The sequence below is a fragment of the Ictidomys tridecemlineatus genome, chromosome 1, assembly GCF_052094955.1.
Source record: "Ictidomys tridecemlineatus isolate mIctTri1 chromosome 1, mIctTri1.hap1, whole genome shotgun sequence".
Classification (NCBI taxonomy): domain Eukaryota; kingdom Metazoa; phylum Chordata; class Mammalia; order Rodentia; family Sciuridae; genus Ictidomys; species Ictidomys tridecemlineatus.
Genome location: NC_135477.1, coordinates 25,086,972 through 25,110,169, shown reverse-complemented (window position 1 = coordinate 25,110,169; position 23,198 = coordinate 25,086,972). Strand labels below are relative to the sequence as shown.

General features: G+C 48.9%; 1 protein-coding gene across 4 annotated transcripts; it reads right to left on the bottom strand.

Moving 5' to 3' along the window:
- Window positions 1–342: 342 nt before the first annotated feature.
- Window positions 343–14,597, bottom strand: Ldb1 (LIM domain binding 1). 4 transcript variants are annotated; one of them, XM_005333638.5, is made up of 11 exons: window positions 14,156–14,597; window positions 5,472–5,574; window positions 5,294–5,338; window positions 5,141–5,216; window positions 4,938–5,040; window positions 4,616–4,788; window positions 3,999–4,121; window positions 3,422–3,505; window positions 3,207–3,330; window positions 2,852–3,000; window positions 343–2,151 (listed from the first exon to the last, which is right to left on the bottom strand). In XM_005333638.5, exons 1-11 carry the CDS (start codon window positions 14,178–14,180, stop codon window positions 1,921–1,923), a joined length of 1,236 nt encoding a protein of 411 aa, XP_005333695.1. In that variant the 5' UTR covers window positions 14,181–14,597; the 3' UTR covers window positions 343–1,920. The 4 variants fall into 4 exon arrangements, with proteins under 4 accessions (XP_005333695.1, XP_013217557.1, XP_021587539.1 ...); XM_013362103.4 differs by having other exon boundaries at window positions 2,858–3,000; XM_021731864.3 differs by lacking the exon at window positions 14,156–14,597 and adding an exon at window positions 8,551–9,092.
- Window positions 14,598–23,198: the final 8,601 nt, after the last annotated feature.

Sequence of the window (23,198 nt, the reverse complement as noted above, 5' to 3'; positions counted from 1 at the left end):
AAGGACCTTTTCCCCACCCCTCCCTCCACAGTTTAACCTTGGGCTCTATCCCCAGGAACCCTGCCTCAGGAAGAACACCTATCTGACAACCTCATGACAGCTAGGGGTAAGGGACAACAGTTGGGAGGGCAGGGGTGAAGTTAACTTCTAAGGAAGATGGGGCCAGGCTGGAATACCTGGGGACAAATTTTGGGGTTAGGGTAAAAGATAGGCATGACTCAGGGTAACAACTCCATAGATTGAAGGAAAACGTGTCCCATTCATAACCTTTCTCTCAAATATTCTTAGGAAAGATTGTTTTGAACGGAATCATTAATATGCATCAATAACCAACCAGGACACTCTCAAACCAAAAAGTCTGTTTATTGATCAGTACCATACATGACTCAAATGGCCCAAAAAAAAAAAAAAAAAAAAAAAAAGGCATTACAGTTGGGGTGGGACATCCACCTTCCTCACCCCTTCCCTCAGCTCCTGACACAGTACCCTCCCCAAAGTGGCAGTTGGAGTGAAGGAAACAGGGCACGGGAACTCCATAATCCAGAGGGAAGAGTGAGAGAGGTGACGCTGAAACTTCCTGGGACTGGCCACAGGAAAAGGCAGCAAAACCAGGATCTGGGTGGGACCCTTGCCCTAATCCTCCATAGGTCCAAGTGTGAATAGGAGCTGAGGATCCTGGCTGCCCCCTCCTCCCTTCTATAAGGAAGGGGAGGTGTTGGGAGATGACCCTCTACCTCAGCTTGGAGATGGAGGCCTTTCTCCTTGGTGGGCTTAGAGCTGGGATATATCCTTAATGGCTCCTTCCCCTCTGAGGGGAGGCTAGGATGAGATATGCAGTTTGAGGGATCAGGGGAAGACAAGAGGGTTCTGGTAAAGAGTGGATAAGCCCCTCTCCCATCCCATCCCATGCCTGCCCAATGGAGACAAAACAAAAAATACAGTGACAAACAAGGCTGCTCCCTTCCCTCCATATTCCCTGAGGAAGAGAGCCTCCCCTCCCCTCATCCAAATCAGCTGCTCTAGTGGAGGACTGGTAAAAATACACACCATGGATGGGGTGGGGTAGGACAGAGGGAGTCACAAGCACTGAGGGCAGGCTAGAGTCCTGGAGGATGGGGAGACAGAGACAACAGCAGGGGGTTGTCAAAAGATGTGGCCATCTATGCCCCACCCCCACCCACGGCATGCCTTCCCCAACTCCAGTCACCCCAGAGGAAAAGGGGAAATGGCAAAGTGTCTCCTTGGTCTGAAGCTCTTGAACTATATAAAATGGTATGCATACCTCCACCCATACTCTTACCTCCACCTAGGCCCTAGGCTCGCCCATCTACCAGGAGGAGGGAGGTAGCTAGACTTTAATAAGGGGAAGAGGGGGAACATGAGTGATTTTTTTTTTAAACTTACATTTTTAATAATATTATTCTTTAAAAAACTTGTTGGAGCTGGGATAAGTGGCAGAAAGGAACAAGGAGCCCAGAGCTTCACCCCTCTAATACCAGCCACCTAGGGGAAGGGGCATTCAACCAAGCCCCATGACCTTAACCCCTAAGGGCTGTGGGTATGGACAGCCCCAGTCTTGAAGGAGATAAGCCAGGACAAAGGGGAACCCAGAACTTGGGGTAAAGATGGAGGCAAATGCCCTGGGGGGATGGTCAAAACATTTTTCAGAGGTCCAGGGTCCACGTAGGCATCCACATGAGTAACCCCTTCCCCCAAAAGGCTCTGCAGGGGCCAGGCCCAGCCCAGGGCCACTGGGGGGCACATCTTGGCACCTGCCCCCAGCGAGTCCAGTTCCTCCCTGAAGTGGGTGGATGGAGGCTGCCCATTTTAGATGCTCAGTCTCTTCTTCTGTCTTCTGCTCCCTGGGGCTACGAGGGGTGGGGCAGGCAGGCAGAGCACTGGGTGACCAAGGCAGGGCCTTTATTGGGAGGCCTGTGACGTGGGGTTCTCCGATTTGCTTTCTTGGCTGGACGGAGGCTTGCTGTTCCAAGGGCTGTTGGCGCCCAGTGCAGGGGAGTTGTTAAAGCTGTCCTCGTCGTCAATGCCGTTGGCCGCGTCAAACTGGGTGTTCTCCAGCCGGGTGATGAGCCTCTCGTCCTCGTCCCCGAACTCCCCGCCCATCAGGGTGGGCTCCCCCACCACCATCACATCCTGAGAGTGGCGGAGGTCCCCAAACATAATCGGGGCAGGGGCTCGCCCGGCCCAGGGCAGCATATACCCCCAGAACCCCCATGCCCACCCTGGAAGTTCAACACACCCCACCCCCTCCTGAAACCCAAGTTTAAAAACCCAACTCCTCTGACACCCTCAGCTCCTGGAATCTTTCCCACCAGAGCATCAAAGCCTTTAGCCCATATTCATCAGATTCCAGCAGAAACATCAATCCCCTAGCTTCCTAATTCATCTCCCCCAGAATTTAAGGGGACTCCTAAACTTCTGTTCACATGTAAGAGGAAGCAGATCAAAAACATGAGGGAGGGAAATGTGTGTGTGTACATGTGCATGTGTGTGTATTTTAGATCTGCAAACATTCAAGTCTGTGTGTCCCTCTATCAGTGTGAGTATATATTTCTGATAGTGTGTGTCCCAAGCTGTCTGCCCTGAATGTCCATGTTTTCAAGGCTATCACCATTCCTGTATGTTCCATGTGCCTGTGGCTGACTCTGTGTGATCACCACCATGCATGTGCCTGCAAGAATTCTCTCATCAGTGAAAGGAGTCAGTTCATGCTGGCAAAATATATGGTAAAAATATATTTGTTTCTATGCCTCCTATTGAGCTCAAGCTTGGACAGGGGTCAAGGGTGAGTGGTGGGGCAGCCCAGAAGAGAGAAGAAAGCCGAGATGCTTACAGGTACCTGGCTGGAGAGGGCGAAGGTGCTGGCTGGGCTCTTCTTCTTACTGTTGCTGTTGTTAGTGTTGCCACCCCCTGAACTCATGGTGCTGCCCCCTGACATCTTCCGTTTCCGCCGTTTGCTGGGCTGTTGCCGTGCAGGCTCCGCTGTGTCAGGGAAAGGAGACTCAGGTGGGAGAGGGCTCTGGGGGCCCCTGTCCTCCATGTGGATACTCAAGAGACTGAGCCAATACTGTCCCCAATCTTGCAGACCCAAGAGCAAGGAAGGGCCAGAGGGAACTTCATAAGGAGATAAAGATACAGTCTTGGGGACTTGTGTTAGGGCATGATAAGAGCAGGTACAAGCCACTCACCGGGGGGTGCTACCATGCGCTGCCACTTCTGGAAAAGGCAGGTCTTGAGGCAGTCTCGGGGGCTGAGGCTGTAGGTCTTGTGACGGGACATGAGCTCCTGCATGGGCTCAAGTATCACACAGAGCTGGGGGTAGACCAGAAGGTAGTTGTCAGGGGAAAAGACATGGAACCCAGATCAAATGGATGGGGCAGAAACAGGGTGATCAGAGACTCACTCGGAGGTAGTTGAGAGTGGAATTGGATAATCCACACCGGGTGATATTTTTAGAGAGCTGATCCAACATCTGGGGGTCCTGGGCCTAGAGGAGAGAAAGACAAGAACACTGGTTTTGGGGTTGCATCTGCTCACTGACCCTATCATCTGAGCATTGATAATATTCCTGAGAGAAAAGAGGGGCTAGCATTACACCAGTTTTTTTTTTTAAATTCCTTTATTTTACTTACTTATTTTTATGTAGTACTGAGGATTGAACCCTGAGCCTCACACATGCTAGGTGAGCATTCTATCACTGAGCCACAACCCCAGCCCCTAAACCCATTTTTTTTTTAAGTATTCATTTTATAGTTGGACACAATACCTCTATTTCACTCATTTATTTTTTTACGTGGTGCTGAGGATGGAACCCAGGGTCCCGTGCGTGTGAGATGAGTGCTCTACCGCTGAGCCACAACCCCAGCCCTAAATCCATTTTTTAAGGTACCTCTAAGGCTACAGCCAGGACATGGCAGACCCTGTTCCACCCTTCCTGCTGCCTGCTTTCCCCCTTGCATCTTGTCCTGCCCACAACTCACATGCATGGCAAGGATGCTCCGGGGGATGAGCTCTCGGTGCTGCCGAATGCTGAAGTGCCACGTCTTTATCCGCATCATGTCATCAAACATGAATTCCAGGTACAACCGGCCCTCCACACACACCTGGGGACAGGCTTGTCACAACCTTGTCCCATCCCCATATATAAGAAAATGTGCCTGTTACAGTTCTCCTGTTTGTTCACAACTATATATACATATACACATTTATGTTACCTGCATAAATCTGGGTGTATAAATGTCACAGCAACCCCCTATCCCATATACATATCACACCTGGCCTTCACACACACACACACACACACACACAGTAAGAAAGTATAAGAGATCCTTGTCCTTTCCCCATACAACCAGTAATACACCTATCAGCTACAAGCTTTATGAGGGCAGGTTCTTGTTCACTATTTAACTTTGGGACCCCCAAAAATATCATATACAAAGCTGATAAATGTTTGCTGAATGCTGCAGCATACCCACTTTCCCTTCTCATTTTTGCCATTTCCATTATGCCTACTTGGTGAACAGCTGTGAGTACGTGTTGGAAGAAAGGAAATGAAACCCAAAGACCCCAGTGTTCCACATCCTACTGTGTTGCTAACCTGGGTAAACATGGGTTTGCCGTGCTGGGTCACCATGCTGCCCTGGTCACAGTCGAGGGACACAAAGTTGCTGTGAAATGCCTCCTTGGGATGCTTAAGCACATAATATAGCTCCGTAGCACCCCCCTCAAAAATGCTGCGGAAGTAGCGTGGGATCAAGGTCCGGCCAATAGCTGTAGAGATGGAACAAACTTCAGGACTGAGGGACTTCAAAAAAGATCAGGCAGATGCTTCCCCTGCCAAGACAGACCCCTTGGCATTTCCAGGCTTAGAATACACAGGAGATAAACACTCTCACAGCAAGAACCCCAAGGCCACTCACTGTATCTCTTTGGTCCATCCTCCAGGCAGAAAGTGATGGTCAACATGGCATCATCCTCAAAGAACTCAGTCGTGAAAGCATCCCACCAGAGATTGTCGCACTCCTAGGGAGCACAGGGAAGGGTGTGTGTATAAGTGTCATAAGATATTCCAGGGGTGCCCAGATGGACCTTCTACTTTCAGTCTCTTTTCCCTTTGTCATACCTCTGTCCAGTTCTGAAGCCGTTTGTTAAGCTCGAATATTCTGTAGTCAGTTTGGTTACCATATGGTGTGTGCCTCCTGAGGAAGTGAAGGGAAGTCAGTAGGAGCAGAGTCATACTATCCCCACTTCTCCCTTCCTGATAAAGTCTACTTACCCAATCCCAGGTTCCAGGTATGTAGGTGGGTACATGGGAGTTGGGCTGTGTAAGGGAAGAGGCTATGAGAATGAGGGTGGAAGACAGGAATTACTGAGGGGGGGGGGGAGTCCACTCCCTCCCCTTTATAGGCAGGCTCCCATCTAAAGAAAGGTTAGGAAATTGGCAAGGGACTCACCCCACATCCCGATCCAGCATGGTGCCGGGATGAAAGGGAGGGAAGGCGTTGCCGTTCGGGGGCTCCTTCGGTGAGTACAGCTTGAATGACTTTGAGGAACAACCTAAGAAAGAGAAAGGAAGAACCCCTTGAAACACTCCTGGGAGATGTCCTGGAAGCCTGCTGGATCATGTGGAAAGGGACTATCTTTTGGAGCCCTCTGCCCAGGTTACTGTGAATGGTGAACTGGTGTAGGGACTACTCTAGGGAGCATCTATCATTTTAATATGGCTCCAGCCTTGTTTAATTAAGAAGCTGGGAGGCTGGGGTATAGCTCACTGATAGAGTATTTGCCTAGCAAACACTGGGTTCGGCCTGGCACTGTGGCAGATGCCTGTATTCCTAGTAATTTAGGAGGCTGAGGCAGGAGAATCCCAAGTTTGAGGTCAGCCTCAGGAACCTAGCAGGCCCTTTCTCAAAATAAAAAATAAGAAAAAGGCCTGGAGATGTTAGCTAGTGATAAAGCATCTCTGGATTCAATCTCAGTACAAAAAAAGAAAAGGAAAAACAAACAAACAAACAAACAAAAAACCCTAAAATAAAGAAACCAGGATTATTCAGCCTATTCAATCTGCATCATTTTTTCATTTGGCTGAGCCCTGAATAGCAGAAAAGAAACTGAAGCTGGGAAGAAATGTTAATATCAGAATAAGTAAATATCTAAATATTAAATCCCAGCTATTCAGAAGGCTGAGGCAGAAGGATCTCAAATTTGAGGCCAGCCCATGCAACTTAGCAAGATTGTGTCTCAAAATAAAAAATGTTAGGGATGTAGCTCAGTAGTAAAGTGTCCCTGAGTTCAATTCTCCAGTGTTGGAAAAAAAAAAAAAAGAAACACTAGAATTTAATTTTGATAACTCCCTTTTTATCTACATAGTTTCATTCAATCATCACAACAACCTACTAGCAAGGTAGTAGAGTTAACAGTAAAATTCCAATTCTACAGATGAAGCAACTGAAGGCTCAAAGGTACTTGCCAAGATCATGAGGATAATATAATAATAAGCTAAAACCTGAGCCCAGATATTCTGATTTCCATATCCTATGCTATTTGTATCATCTTATCCCTTTATTGCCCTCTAGAGAGAGACCAAGACTTGGGGGGAGAAGGGACTTTTGGGAACTCTCTGCCCCTCCTCCATCCCCAGGATCCCAGGAGGGTAGGGGATAGAAAGATAAAGGGGGGGGTTGCCTGTTGAGTGTTACCCACCAGATAACCAGTTGGACCTTCTGCCTTCCCCATCAGCCACTACTTATCAGCCCAGCCCCCACACCCACCATGGGTAGAGTATTGTCTCCCAAGGAGACACCCAAAGCCTCAACCCCTTCTCTCATGAGACTTGTAGTGGGGGAGGGAAGCAGATGAGCCTCCACACTACTTAGGAATGGAACACAGGAGGCCTGGTAAGGAGTGTGGGTTCCAGAAGGCTCAGTCTAGGAGGCAAATGGTAACTTTAAAAAAAAAAAGGTCTCTCATATATCTGGGCATGTACACATGGTAGCCACTCTTCCACCTCATCTAGCAGCATAAATAGTTGCTGGCATACTATTTCCTGACTGTAAGTGTTAAATTCGTAGTTGGGTAGGTAACCAGGTAACCATACAACTCTACTCTTCCCCCGCCTCACCAAATGTGAAACTGAAGCATAGCCCCAAAGGTTCTAGCCTTGGTCATATTAACTTTCTTAGGTCCCCAAAACTTGATAACATTTGGAAAGTTAGCTGTATTGTCTGCCCCCTCCTCGATTTAAATACAATGTTCCTTGGGCGGGGGAAGAGACAAAGGAAGACCCTGTGCCAAAATGTGTCATTTAATTCTCTCCCCAAGGGCCCCTTCTCATAATGTGGGCAAAAGAAGGGTCCCCCAGGGGCCCAGAATGCACAGTCCCCCGAAGGTGCCAAGAATCAGAGCCTGTGTGTGCCTTCACACATGTGTGCCTCCATCCTGCCTAGCAGGCTTCCACCCTCAACTCGTCCCAACATGCCCACCAAGGCTGGAACCCAGCAGTCCCAGGTAGGATCAGGGTGGCCACAACAGGCCCTCACCCCATGCAAGCTCTCATGGGCCATATCCACATGATACAAACAGCACACACTGCCTCTGCATGCCAGTGTTGTACTAAGCCTGTGTTTCAGGAAAGAGTCCCTACTCAGCCCCCAAGACTCTCAACTCTACAGACAGGTACTACCGCCTGGCATGCGTGCAGCCCGGGTTCGATCCTCAGCATCACATACCAACAAAGATGTTGTGTTCACTGAGAACTAAAATATAAATATTAAAAATTCTCTCTCTCTCTCCCCTCTCCTCTCTCACTCTCTCTTTAAAAAAAAAAAAAAAAGAAAAGAAAAGAAAGAGAAAATGAAATGCACCAGTTCAAGAACCTGCAGAAGGGTAGCAGAACACCTGAGTTCCACTCCAATTTCAAAAAAAGTCTCAGAGCCTTAGTTTCTCTCTCTAGAGAAAGAATAGGCATTTCCTGGAATTGGGTAATAGTTCTGAGGAGCTGAAGCTCATTGCTCTGGAGCCTCTATTTACACCTCCAGTGAATGGACACAAACAAATTCAGCATCTCTCCAGAGCCACAGCAACTCCCACTAGACCCAGCACAAGGGGATGGGAGTGAGAGAAGGGGAGGGACCGTCGCCCAGACCATCTGTCCCTGTTGCTGCCTGTCCCCAGCAGAAGGAGTAGAGGGAGAAAGGTGGGGGTGAAGGGAATGTGTCATCCTGCTCTGAACTCGGATACCCCATTCCCAGCAAACTGGGAGCTTCAGGAAGGAGAAGGGAATAACAGTCCAGAACTAGCAAAGTTTTCTCAGAATGGAAGCTGCATCCTGAGGCTGTGGAGGGTACCTCCAGCGGGGCATTCCCATGGTAACCAGTATGACCCAGGAGCAGGCCCCCTCCTTTTGGGGGCTGACCACAGGTCAGCAGGCCAGCAGTCCCAGGCTCTCTGATCTGGGGCACCTCTCCCCAGGCCTGGGCCAGAGAGAGGGCCTTGCGCCCACCCCCAACAAGCTTGCAGGGTGCCCAGACTTACCTGGGAGAACTGAGGGGGCCAGGAGAGGTGCGGGGAGCGTCTGGAAGCCCAGAGGGTCCCAGGCGGGGGTAAGGACTGAGGTGGGACCAACTTCAGCCGCTCATGTCCCGAGTGGGACAGGCGGGCCTGGCTGGGAGCTCCACTCCGCCAGCCGCACAAAGACTGGCACGCACAGCCTCCGCTAGCCCCGTGGCGGCCACAGCCCCGGGGGAAAGTTACAATGGCCACTGGGCCAGGGGACGGGGGCCAGGGGGCTGGCCTGGGGGGCGGGGGGCAGCAGGGAGTCCGGAGCCTTCTTTGTTTGCAAGGTTTCCCTCAACAATGGCTGCTCCGCTCTTTCCTCTCTACTCCTCCTCCTCCTCCTCGGCTCTCTCCGCCGCCGCCTCTCGCTGCCTCTGCCTCCAAGCAGCCCGCCCGCCTCCCCAGGCCACCCAACCCCTCTGCTGGGGGAAGCAGGAGAGGCAGAGCCCAGCACTCACACTCACTCACACTCGCACACTCAGACACACGCAGCGCCCGCCGGCTCCTTCCTTTCTCCCTTTCTCTCCCTCCTCCTCCCTCTCCTCCCCGCTCGCTCTCTGAGCCTCTCTCCGAATGAGGCCCCAGGGCGGGCGGAGGGTGGAGCTGCCCCGCCGGCCCCGCCCCCTCCCTGCGAGCGAGGAGGAAGAGCGAAGAGAGAGGGAGGAGGGACTGCTGAGAAAAACAAAAGAGAGACGGAGACCGAAGACTGGGGACCGAACCGACCGGCCTGGGAGAGACCTGGATGGCGAGGAGTCCTGCAGGGCCAGCAGCAAAATACACCCCACCAGCCCAAAGCGTGGTTCTCAGGAGTGAGCAGGGGTGCCAAGGCTTCAGACAGAGATGGAGGAGGATGCTGGCCTCTCTACAGACTTTCAATATTTTCAACCCGCCTGCCAAACCTCCCCCAAATCTCTCTTACTCACCCCTGTGATCTCTCAGGTTGAAGACTAGCCTGGGCTTCCACCCTGGGCTCCTCGGATGAAATCCCAGAGCAGCTGGGGGAAGGCCCCGGTGGTTATTTTTGACAGAGACACATTCTGACTTCAAACTATACACACTGATTGAAGGAAGGGGCGTGGGGGGGGGGGCACTCTAGGCTTCCCTGCTCTCAACCCAGATAGGTTCCAACCCCTGGCTTAGATCCCTTAACAGGAATCACCCTTCCCCACCACTACCCTTGAAACCACATGGTGTTAGTAAAAGACATTGTCAGGAGCTAGGGAAGGCAAACTTGCTCATCCCAGTGCCTCCAGAAGGGGCTGCTAACTCCTTCCCACCATCCCAGATCTAAAAAGGTATGTGATTAATGGAGGTGGAGTCTGTTCTCTAGTCCCACAGGAGGTATCCCAAGGAAGGAGTCACTTCTGAAACTTGGATAGCCATTTAGGCCCTATTACCTAGACAGGAAAAAGTCAATCTTTCTCTCTCCCCCCTCCCAGAGAGAGGGAGCTCCTACTTTCATTCTTAGCAATTTGAATGTTTTCTCTACTTCCCACCTCTCCCAACTATATTCACACATAATCCCAAGGACTAGATTTCTTATGACACACTGGTTGACTGCAGTAATATTGTACCTGGCTCTGTGAACATCCTCCACACATAAATAACATCTCCCACTTTCACATAAATCAGTACCTAATACACACTTTAACCTGTCATTCACCTTAAATCCTAAATATACCAAAACCCTGGACACAGACATGCAGATTCATATATAGTCTGACCCCAATATACACACCAACACTGGGTTATACCCCTTAAGCCTGTGACTATCACACACAGAGCAGCTGGCAGGGGTGGGGGTGAGGGGACTTCAGGGTTGTTTGTTGTTATTTGAACTCACAATTTTACTGCCTCAGCCTTCCAAGTGACTGGGATCACAGGTGTGCAACACTGCAACCAGCCAGGGGGATATTTTTAATGAATGTTTGTTATTCAGGGATTTACCCATAAATGGGTTCCCTGAAATCTGCACACCATTCCCCAATGCAGCCTGGCCATGATACATCCTAGCTTTCACGAACATTGAAATCTGTAACATTTAACCAGACCCTGTGACATATAGCCTACCACCTTAACTTAAGACATCCCTACTGACTTCCCAATCTAATTCTAAAATAGCCACATTCCTTCCTTACTGACAGGACAATTCCTGTAATTTGTTTCCTGCCTTATTTGTTTATTTATTTGGCACTGGAGATTGAACCCAGGGTCTTTTAACCACTGAGCTACATCCATAGCCCTTTTTATTTTGAGACAAGGTCTCAGTAAGTCGATGAGGCTGGCTTTGAACTTGGGATCCTTCTGCTTTATCCTCCTGAGTCGCTGGAACTGTAAGTGTGTGCCACTGTTTCCTACCTTTAAACTTTTCAAAATGCTCTGACAGGCAGTATCTAAAGTAATCCTTACAGCACACAGGAACACACTTGTCAAAATCCTAACTTGAACAGACCACAGTGAGACAGGAGGACCTGATGTTGGAATCCTGGACTTCTAACCCCACTTGATACAAGTTGAGTCTTGGGGCATTGTAGCCATTTCTATTCCCTTCCCCCTCCAGGCTTCAAATGACTGTCCACATGGGGAGGGAGAAGGGGTCAGTGCTCTAGCTTCTGCCCTCAGTCCATAGCTCAGAACCGGCACCCAGAATGTCTCCTCAGAGAGAAGCCACATGAGCCTGCCCTCTCACTGTAGGGAAGGGCCCCTAAATGCTAAGACACTTCAAGACTCTGGCATATCATTCAAAACAGGTTCTCTCCCAGTTCCCCTTCTCCAGCAAGTCTGCTCCTGCTCTGACACCGCCCCTCATCCCCACCCTCACACACAGGGCAGAAGAGGTCCAGCTAAAGGGATCAAATCTGAGTTAAAACCACCTAAAATTGGTAGTGGTGGGAGCAGCAAAGAATGACAAAGATGATGAAGGAGAGAAGCTGGAGAGTACTCCTACTGGAGGGGGACTCAAAGGACAGTAGCCAGGCCCCAGCCCACAGAATGAGGGGTACCAGCACTGCCCCCTGCCCAGGCCCCTGACCCAGGCCTCCAGTGTGCCTGCCCCCCTTCCTTTGTCTGTGCCCGGCCTCCCGTTGGCCTGGCGCTCTGCCATCCTCCTCTCCTGGCTTCCAGCAGCCACCACTGCTGCCTCCTCCCCTCCCCCTACTCCTCCCAGCCTTAACCCTTCTGAGCCACATGCTGCCCCAGACAGGCCTGGCTCCCTAGCATCCTGCCCAGGGAGATGCCCTTTAGCAGGGCTTCTCCCAGCTTCTGGTAATTTCAGCCCCAGAAGCTGTTCTCTACCCCAACAGTACTATGGGATACTATGTGTGTATCTTGTGGTGTTTCCGCATGTGCATGTGTGTGGGTCTGCGTGCTTTGGCTTCCTTCAGTCACATGTGTGGGGCATGTGCTGTCTCTGCTGGGCTGGGGGAGGAGGAGGAGCCGGGAGACAGCAGAGCACAAAGGAGAGACTCAGACAGGCAAGGAGACAGGCAGCAGGAGGCCTACCAGGGCGCCTGGGCCCTCACCCCAGGGCTGTTCAAAGTGGTGGTGGGGGTCTTTGGGCCTGAACTGCCTCTTGCTGCCAGGATGCTCTTATGTTTAAGCATGTGCTCTCCCATCCACCCATGCAAGCTTGGTTCCCTCTCTTACTCAAATTCCTACCATTCTCCACCTCCAGGCCTACCCTCAAGCCCCTCCCCACGTGGTTCTCCTTGAAGTCTAACCTCCATCCACAATCTACTTCACAAACAGGAAGATGACTCCCTACTGTCAGCCATGTTTTTGCCCCACTCCATCAGCCAGGCCATCAGACACACAAAAGGAACTTGCCTTTTGGGGTACTAACTGAAGTTGCCTCCCGCTTTATACACCCCACACACACACACACACCAGGCATGGGCCTTTTTCTGTCCCCATGCTACTCACAGAGACTGAGGGGGAAACTTTCTCCTCCTTCCACTGGACCCCAGCCACCCTTCCCCAACTTTAGGCCAAGCTCCCATCCACCTTCAGTTTGACAACCCCACCACACACATTTCCTACCTCACTACTTGTAGTAACTAAGAATCAAAATTTAAGACTCAACCCTTTAGCTCATTTGTTCAGAGCCTTAGTTTCTGCTCTGCTTTTGTGTGTTGATGGAGGGTCACAACCCTGGGGTAGGCTTGGAGCATGGATAGATCTGAACTGGGATGCCCAGTACAGGGAAAAAACACAAACACTAACATGCGCACCAAGCTGGTAGGAGGAAGGATGATGGCGCCAGGCAGGATTCCAGCTTGGCAAGGTCTTCCCTTTCCTCCTCTCCCCCACCCTCTGCAGGAGCCAAAGGTTCCCATAATCAGATATTCCAGGATCCTCAGGCTCTCCTAGTTCTTACTCTGGGTCCCAAGACCCTTAAATGTCAACCTCAGCAGGCACTTTAGGTGTATGCCCAACCCAGCTTGGCCTGGGTCACAATGATTTTCAAGGAAGTTTCAACACTGGCAGCTCTCCTTGGGGGGGGAGTGTGCATTTGTGCTTGGAGGGTGGGCAGTCATCAAGGTGTAGAGTGTGGATCTCCCAGAGAACAGGGCAAAGGGTCCAAACCACGATAGATTCAGAGGCACTGACTTCCAGGAAAAAGCTGACTTCTTGAGACATGAGGGCCAATTTGAAGACCCACAGTCCTGGGGATGGAGAAAATGTTCTGAGGCCCTGCATAGACTTCTTCTCTAGTCACATGGCTCTTCTTTTTCCTCCTGGCAGTTGAGGTTGAGCCTACCCCCACACCCCTAGGAAGACACAGGCTGTCCCTGACAAGAGCTGACATGTGTTTTGGGGAGGTAATGATCTGAGCTGAGCCTTGGTTCTCTAACAAGTTCTCACTTTGGGGGTTAAGAATTACTACCTCAAACTCAATTCTATGCAAATCACTCTATTTTCCTAGCTTTCCTGGGTCTGCCACATTCTCTCTTCTACTAAGGCAAAGATGCCAGACTCAAGGGCCTAATTATCTGGCACCCATTAGGAGTACCTCCTGTCCCTCAGGAGAGCCAACCTTCCCTGGCAACAGGCAGGAAAAGTTGGAGGGGGCAAGACAGGCCCCAATCAATCCCTCCCCTCAAACAGTGTCCTCAGAAATGGCTTGAGGGGTGGGTGTCACAGGATATGTAAAAGGAAATAGGCAGCAAAGTAGGGGGGGGCAACCCAAAACAGCCAATCACAACTCTTTAATGACCTAAGGGGGGGGTCAAAAGTCCAGAGTCACTTCTGATTGGCTAACACCCTGGAATTCTGGGAATTTCAGTCCCCCCCCAGCCCTTCCCCAATTAGCTACTTCCCCCCCCCTAAAAAAAAAAAAAAAAAACAAATCCCAAAACCATATACACAAGCTATCCCCAGCGCCCCCTCCCCGTACCTCTGGGCTGCTGCGCATTTTCACAGGTGAAAAAACCTTTCTCGGCTTAAGGCCCCACTTACCCCTCAACAGCTCCAGACACCCCCATGCCTTCGATGCCCTCCACCCAAGTTCTCCCCAAACAAGGGGTAAGGGGCTCAAAGGGAAGGTTAGGAAGGGAGGGGCCAGGCAGCCGCGCAACCCACTCACCAGGACAGGCACAGCCCACTGACATCTTCACATCGCCCGCCGCTGGGGGCCCAGCCGAGTCACGGTGCCCGCCCCTCGCAGGGACAGGCCGGGCATGAGCCGCTGCCGCCGCCCGCGACCCCCGCTGCCCTCGCAGCCGGCCCGGCCTGGCCTCGGCCCGGCCTCGACCCGGTGCGGGCGGCCCCTGGCTGCAGCGAGGGGCCTGTCAGGCGCCGAGCGGACAGGAAGGAAGCCAGGCAGGAAGGCGAGCTGCCTCTCCGTGTGTGCGCGCGGGTGTGCGTCCCCGGAGTGTGTGTCCGTGTGTGCGCGTGTGCGTGTGCGTGTCTGTGCGCTCCCGCCGCCGCCGTTCGCCCCCCTCGCCCTCGCGCTCGCGCTCGCGCTCTGCCTCTCGCAGGCGCCGGCTCTCCAGCCCCAGCCGGGCTGGGCCGGGCTTTATTAATATGCTAATTGTCCTGCTAGTGGGAGGGGAGAGCCGTGTCAAAGTGACCCAGGCGAGCGCGCAGCGAGCTACGACGTGCGTGCGCCGCGCGGCGGGCGGGCTGCTGAGGCCCGGGAGCGTTCAAGGGAACGGCATGCATGTGACGCAGCTTTTAAAAAAGGGAGACGGAGGCAGAGACCCCAGAAAGAGGGGGCGAAGGGGAGCAGTGGGAGGCGAAGCCTCGCACTTAGTGTCGGTCCTCCGGGTACCGCCGGGTTGGGAGCGGAGCTGAGCTGGAGCGGGAACGGGAACGAGAGTCTGGACTGGGGGAGGCGGAGCCAGGGTGGGCTGTGAGGTGTAGCTTTCTTTCCACTCGAGGCCGCGCTCCACGAGAGGAAAAGGACTGCTGACCCCAACCGGCGCGAGACCCCTTGTTGCACGCTCACCCCAATCTGCCTGGGAAAAGTAAAATCCTAATTTTTGTAGCAACCTTTCAACTCACCCCCTCTTTAAATTAAACATTCCTCCCTAGGCTGCTAATCCAGTTGGAACTGGAGCTGGAAGGGTTAATTAAGTGGGATCCCCACCCTTCCTCGTCTAAGAGTCTGGGATTCACGTTTTACTGGGGGAGAGGGGCTGCGGGATGACCATCAGGTTGGACGAGGGAGGGGTGACACGCAAGCCATCCTTCCCCCCCTTTGCAGGCTCTGACGCACCAGTCAAGACTTCCCTTCCCCCCTTCTCTATCCAGCCTCCCCGCCTTCTCTCCCCGCCCTCCGCCCCCTGCCTGAAAGCTGCTCTCTTTCCGTGGGCTTCAGAGACTCAGAACAGGAAGCTGACCCCTCCAGTGCCCTCTACCCATAGGGGCAGAGTCTCTATATGTGTATTTTTCCATGTAAAACACTTTTCTAGGGAGGCGACTCCCAACCTTCAGGAACTCCTCAAGTACTCCCCTACCCAACCCTAGGAGGGAGAGGTTCCATCTCCATCCCTTCCCCAAAAGCCCAGCCCTAGCTGCCTCATAAACAGGAAATACCTATTAGCAGGGAGAAGGGAGGAGAGTAGCGCTCTGTGGAGGATAGAGTTCCTGGGGGTCCCCAGATGCTGGCTTCAGGGTGGGTTCTAGGGGACCTGGGCTAGTGTCCCCTCCCTAGGGCATTTGGCCCAGAATGGGGAGGAGGTCCCCTCCTTTGTTACTTAGAGGGGGATTGTTTGAGAAAGTTATTTGGTTCCCTTACTCTGGCTCAAGGAGGGTTACAGATGTGGAGTCTGAAGTGTTTATGAGACCCCTTCTCCCACCTGAGATTTTTGCTGAGAGGGCATGAAATGAAGGAAAAATGCAGAATCTAGGGCTTGAAAATAGGGCCTGTTTAGGAATAGGGACACCCACCTCCTGTATGATTAAAAAGGGGAAGCTCCACATTGTGGATTATCCCACCTTCAGCTCCCCCCCAACCCCCCAGGGAGGGTGTGAAGGGACACTATTGAAGCCATCCACACTCACAAGTATTTCCTTGAGCCAAACAGGGTGGCACTCACTTGTAATCCCAGCGATTGGTGATCTCTAGCTGAATGACCTGGGACAACTGACTCTAAACCCCACTCTAAACTACTCCAGATTTACCCTCTATAATTGGTACATGCAGCTTGATGAGACTAAAAACAGACAGTGTCTACCCAGTCACATAATCTGTATGAGAGAACCCCATATAGTAAGTACTCAATAGATATTAGTGCCTTTCTGATTTTTTTTTTTTTTTTTTGGGCAGGACGGTACTGGGGATTGAATTCAGGGAAACTCAACCACTGAGCCCCATCCCCAGTCCTATTTTTTGTATTTTATTTAGAGACAGGGTCTCACTGAGTTGTTAACCATCTTGCTTTTTGCTGCTGCTGGCTTTGAACTCACAATCCTCCTCCCTCAGCCTCCCTTCTGTAGTCAACTGGGATTACAGGCATGCTCCACTTTGCCTGGCATCCTTTATGATTTTTTTTTTGTGTGTGTTTGTGTGTGTGTGTGCTGGGGATTGAACCCAGGGCCTTCTACATGTGAGGCAAGCACTTTACCAACTGAGCTGTATCCCCACACTCCTTTTTCATTTTTTTGAGGTTGTTATTCCAAGAGTGTCAGGAGGAGGTTGGTTTGGCTTGATGTTGTCAGGTGGACAAAGGAAGACAAATACCTACCTTGACCCTCTTCTCTCTACTGCTCATGAATTTGCCTTTTCTCAATTTTGTGACCACTTAACCCTAAGGTTATTCATTCCAAACAACTAGCTTGGCCAGATTCCATGGTGATCACTATCACTTGGGTGGACAATGAATATTACAACCTACCCTACAGAGTTCTTTGTGTCCTCTGAATCTGAGATTCCTTTCTAGACTATGCAAGGTGGAAAGCAAGGAAGAAAGAAAAAAAAAAACTTCATTGTTGAAGATGCACAATGTGCCAGTCACTGTGCTAGTTATGTTATAGCTGTGGTCTTCTTCATGAAGACCTTTGGAAGAAGGTGAATTTTTTTTGAAGTTTTTTTTTGGGGGACAGGTGGTATGGAGATTGAACTAAGGGGTCACTTGGCCACTGAGCCACATCCCCATTCCTATTTTGTATTGTATTTAGAGATAGGGTCTCAATGTGGTGCTCAGCACCTCATTTTTGCTGAGCCTGGGTGGTCCTCCTGCCTCAGCCTCCTGAGTCACTGGAATTACAGGCATGCACCATGATGCCTGGCAATTTTTTTTTTTTCAGTTTTAGAGATTAATCCCAGACCCTTGCATATAACTCGATGGCACCCTACCACTGAGCTATATCCCCAGGCTTTTTTTTTTTTATTATTATTTTTAGAGAGGGTCTTACTAAGATGCCAGGCCAGCTTTGAATTTTAGATCCTCCTTATTCTTTTTTTTTTTTTTTTTTTAGAGAGAGGGGAGAGAGAGAGAGAGAGAGAGAGAGAGAATTTTTAATATTTATTTTTTAGTTCTCGGCGGACACAACATCTTTGTTGGTATGTGGTGCTGAGGATCGAACCTGGGCCGCACGCATGCCAGGCGAGCGCTACCGCTTGAGCCACATCCCCAGCCCGATCCTCCTTATTCTTGAAAAGCTGGGATTACAAGTGTGTACCGACACACCTGGCTACAAAGTGCTATTGAACAAGCAAGAAAACTGAGGTTCAGCCAGGCATGATGGCTTATACCTGTAAATTCAGTGACTTAGGAGGCTGAGGCAGAGTTCAAGGCCAACCACAGCAATTTAGGGAAAACCTTGTCTCAAAATATAAAATACAAAAGGGCTGAGAAGTGATTCAATGGTCAAGTACTCCTGGGTTCAGGCCCTGGTACAAAAAAAAAAATAGAAAAAGGGTCTCACTAAATTGCTTAGGGTTTAGTTGCTAAGTTGCTGGGGCTGTCTTTGAACTCAAGATTCTCCAGCCTCAGCCTCCTGAGCCGATGGGATTACAGGTGCACCCCCACTGTACCTGGCTCAGTTTTGGGAATTGTGGTACTGGCAAAAATGGAAAAGGAGGCTACAGATGCCTGGGAAATATATTTGGGATATGGGGACAGAAGGGTTGAGCCTATGTTGAAGGTTTTTAACTTAATGACAATGTCCCTGAGGACAGGAAACTTAGCTGATTTGAATAAATAGATATAAACATCCAGTGTTCTTTTGTATGTGTGAGATGAAATTCACCTAAGATTAATGCTTTTAAAAAAATGGAATTCTGGGCTGGGGATGTGGCTCAAGCGGTATCGCGCTTGCCTGGGTTCGATCCTCAGCACCACATACAAAGATGTTGTGTCCGCCAAAAACTAGAGACAGATCTCACTTGAGTTGCTAAGTGCCTTGCCATTGCTGAGGCTGGTTTTGATGAATTTAGGATCCTCCTGTCTCAGCCTCCTGAGCCACTGGGATTATAGGCATGTGCCACGTGCCTGGCTCAAAAGCAATTTCTTAAGATGGCACAGGCCTGTAATTCATCTCCTAGAGAAGCAAAGGCAGAGTAATTAAGTTTGAAGCTGTTTCAAAAATTTTTAAAAATATATATATTTTGGTACTGGGGGTTGAATCCAGGGGTACTCTATCACTGAGCTGTATTCCCATCCCTTTTTATTTTTCAATTATTTATTTATTTAGTTATAGAGGGACACACTGCCACAGTCTGGCTGGGCACAAAATCACGAGCCACTCACAGCCTTGTAGATTCAAACAGCAGTTCTTTATTCCCGAACTCACACGGGCACTCTACACACGTTCTGGGGAAATCCACGTATTCCACCAGGCTCCAAATCCCAAATACTTTTTGAATCCCAGGAGAACTCAAGGGGATCTCAAGGAGTGGGCTTCCCTGAGGCAGCAGGATATGCCCTATTCTCAGCGGGGTACACCTTAAACCTGGAACCGCCCTAAACCCCAGGAGCAGGATACTCCCTATTCCCAGCAGGATACACCCTAAATCTTGATCTGCCCTAATCCAGTAGGATCCTCCCTAAACCCGGATCCACCCTGGTCCTTGAGCAGGGTCACCTTTCTCAAACATACATGCAATGTCACTGCAAATGTCCAAGGCAAGTCCTTCCTCTAAGCAACTTGGGGTACGCTGGCAAGGAAATTGTCATACCTGCTTGGCTAATGGCTCTCAGCAACACACAATATCTTTGTTTATTATTTTACTTTTTATTTGGTGCTGAGGATCAAACCAGTGCCTCACACATGCTAGGCAAGCACTCTGTCACTGAGCTCCAGCTCCAGCCCCTATTCCCAGCTCTTTTTATTTTTTATTTTGAGACAGGGTCTTGCTAGGTTGCTAGGGCTGGCCTTAAATTTGAGATCCGCCCACTTCAGCCTCCTGAGTTACTGGGATTACAGGTGTGTGCCACCATACCTTGCCTTTTTTTTCCTTTTAATTTTTTAGTTGTTAACAGATCTTTATTTTATTTATTTATATGGGATGCTGAGAATCAAACCCAGTGTCTCACACATGCTAGGAAAGCGCTCTACCATGGAATCACAAACCCAGCTCCACCTTTTTTCTTTTTTTAATTTTTTTTAGTTGTAGTTAGACACAAAACCTTATTTTATTTATTTGTTTTTATGTGATGCTGAGGATCCAACCCAGCACCTTGCTCCTGCTAGGTGAGTGCTCTACCCCTGAGCCACAACCCCAGCCCCCCCCCCCCCCACTTTTTCTTTTGAGACAGTCTGTGTTTATGTATTTATTTATTTATTTAGTACTGCCACATCCCCAACCTTTAAAAAATTTTTTTGAGACAGTCTGTTGCTAAACTGCTGAGGCTAGCTTTGAACTTGTTCTACTGCCTCATGCTTCCAGTGTCACCACCGTGCCCAGCCATTCTCACTATGTTGCCTGGCTTGCCTCAAATTCCTGAGTTCAACTGATCCTTCTGCTTCAGCCTCCTGAGTAGCTGGGACTACAGACCCACACCACTGTGTCTTTCTTGCAAGAGCATTTTTTAGAATATGTTTTTCCTCAAAGGAAATATTGTGCCATCTTGTATTGTTCTTCTGGTTTCTTATAAGCAGTTTATTTCCAAGTTTATTGGAACTAAACTTTATTGTTGCCCCTCATCTGACTATAGATAAAAAAAAATGATTCTAAATTTGTGGCTTCTAAAATTTATTTTGGAACATAAAACTAACTCACCTGAAAGATTAAGAAATAACTAAAAGAAAGTTCTTTCTTCTCTTGAACTTTTAGTGGGAAATGTATATGGATGCAACATTCCAAAAAGGCAATTTGGCACTACATTTTAACTCAGCAATTGAATTATTAATATTGTTTTGTTTTCTTTTGAAATAATTCTTCTTCTCCTTCTCCTTCTCCTTCTCCTTCTCCTTCTCCTTCTTCTCTTCTTCTTTTTTTTTTTTTTGGCACTAGGGATTGAACCCAGGGGCCCTTAACCATTGAGCCACATCCCCAGACCTTTTTACCTTTTTGTTTTTTAAGATTTTTTTTTTTAGTTGTAGATGGACATAATACCTTTATTTTGTTTATTTATTTTTTTATGTGATGCTGAGGATCTAACCCAGTGCCTCATACATGCTAGGTGAGTGCATGTGTCACAATTCCAGTCCCTCAGACCTTTTTGTATTTTATTTAGAGACAGGGTCTTCCTGTGGTGCTCTGGGTCTTGTTAAATTGCTGAAGCTAACCTTGAACTCCCTCCCAAGCCTCCAGAGCTGCTGGGATTATAGGCATGTGCAACCATGCCCAGCTAATTATTATTATTATTATTATTTTGGTATTGGGGATTTAACCCAAGAGCAGTTTGCCACTGAGCTACATCCCCTGATCTTTTTGTTTTATTTTATTTTGTATTTCGAGACAGGGTCTCACTAAATGGCTGGTTTTGAACTTTTTCAAACTTGTGGTTCTCTGCCTCTGCCTCAGCCTCCTGAGTCACTGGGATCAGAGGTATGTGCCACCAGGCCCAGCTTCCCCAGCTGTTTTTTTGTTTTGTTTTGTTTTGCTTTTGTTTTTTAAATGAGGCTTCATTTAAAACACATACATAAATATGTGTGTGTGTGTGTGTGTGTGTATGTGTATATATATATATATACTGTAACAAGCTATCACAAACTTTATATGCTTTTTTAAAAAAAATACTTTTTAACTATAGATGGACACAATACCTTTGTTTTATGTATTTATTATATTTTTATGTGGTGCTGAGGATTGAACCCAGGGCCTTGCTCCTGTTAGGTGAGTGCACTACTGCTGAGCCACAACCCCAGCCCAAACTGGGTGGTTTTAAGCCAAAACAAAAAAATTAAATTCAGACAGGGTCTTCTACATTGTTGTCCAGGCTGACTTTGAACTTTTAGATCCTTCTACTTCAGCCTCCCAATATATTTATATAATGGAACTGTTACTCAGAGTTTAGGAAATGTTTGGCTAGTGAATAAATTAACATGAAAGAAGGAAGTATGAATCATACATACAGGGGCTAGAGATGTACTTCAGTTGATAGAATGTTTGCCTTATATGCACAAGGCCCTGGGTTCTAATCCCCAACATGAAAACAGAAACACTAAAACGACACATACAGCATGATTTTTTTTTTTTTTCCAGTACTGGGGATTGAACCCAGTACCTCACATATGCAAGTCACTGACCTATATCCCCAATCCTTTTTTTGAGCTAGGGTCTTGCTTATGTTGCCCAGGTTGGCCTAGAACTCCATAGCTGGGAATACAGGTGAGAGCCACTTCTCCTGGCTACATCTTTATATCCAAGATAAAGTGTATGCATGAATACACAGTAAAGGTAACAAAGGCTAAATCTGGGAAGTAGAACTGGAATTTGCAGGTCAAGTATATGCAGATATTTATTTATTTATTCATTGTACTGGCGATTAATCCCAGGGGTGGTTTTACCTCTAAGATACTTCCCCAGTACTTTTCATTTTTGTGGTACTAGGGAGTTGAACCCAGAGCTTTGCAAATGTTAGGCTAGTGCTATACCCAGCCCAGCCTTTTTTTTTTTTTTTTTGAGAGAGAGAGAGAGAGAGAGAGAGAGATTTTTAAAAAATATTTATTTGTTTATTTATTTTTTTAGTTGTCGGCGGACACATCTCTGTTTGTATGTGGTGCTGAGGATCCAATCCGGGCTGCACGCATGCCAGGCGAGCACGCTACTGCTTGAGCCAATCCCCAGCCCCCAGCCCCCAGCCCCCAGGCTTTTATTTTTTATTTTTATTTTTTCATTTTGAGCCAGTTTGTGCTAAACTGCTGAAGCTGTCCTTGAATTTGCCACCCTTCTGCCTCAGCCTCCTGAGCTGCTGGAATTACAGGCATGTGCCAGGCTCCCAGCATATATTTTTGTACTATTTGAACCAATTGTTATGCTTTTGTAAACACACACACACACACACACACACACACACACACCCAAGAAAACAATATAAAGAAGTTGATAGGTGGAAAATGAGTGAATAATAGAGACAGCGATGGACGGTAAAAAAGAGAGATCACATTGTTTTGCTTTTGGGATAATCAAAAGGCTTTCCTAGATTAAATTAGGTATGAAAGATGTTTAAGTGTATTCCAGGTGGGAAAACAAAGGTAGGAGAACTTTTTTTTTGTCTTTGGAGGACAGAAAGATCTGGAGCAGTGGGACGTAGACTTGGCAATGGAAACCCAGTGTGAGTTTCTGTGTAACAGCTGAGAAAGAGCAAAAGAACGGAGAATGCGGTATTTGCCGTATTGCAGCAGTGTGAGATTAGGTGAGGATTAGTGCCTAGAGATCCGATGTCCACTAGGAGGTGCTATTTCAAAACAGGCCCAACTCAGACTAAGGTGAAAGGAACGCAGAGCAGGTAGAATGTCAGTCAGACAAAGAGGGCGTTCCAACAGTTGGTCGAATTAACGCATATAAATGGTACGCAAATATTAATTATCACCATTACCGCGTGCTCGCTAACTGATTTGGTCTTCTGGAGTAACCCAAATCTAAGCACTAGAACTCGTGGCACACGGCCTTCATTCGATGTGACTACTTCTCCCAGGAACCCTCGCGCGAGGCCAGGCCTTCTTCCTGAGTGCAAGTGAGTCTCGCCCAACGGCCTTCTGGGATTCGTAGTCTTGCAAGCAGTGTCTTTCGG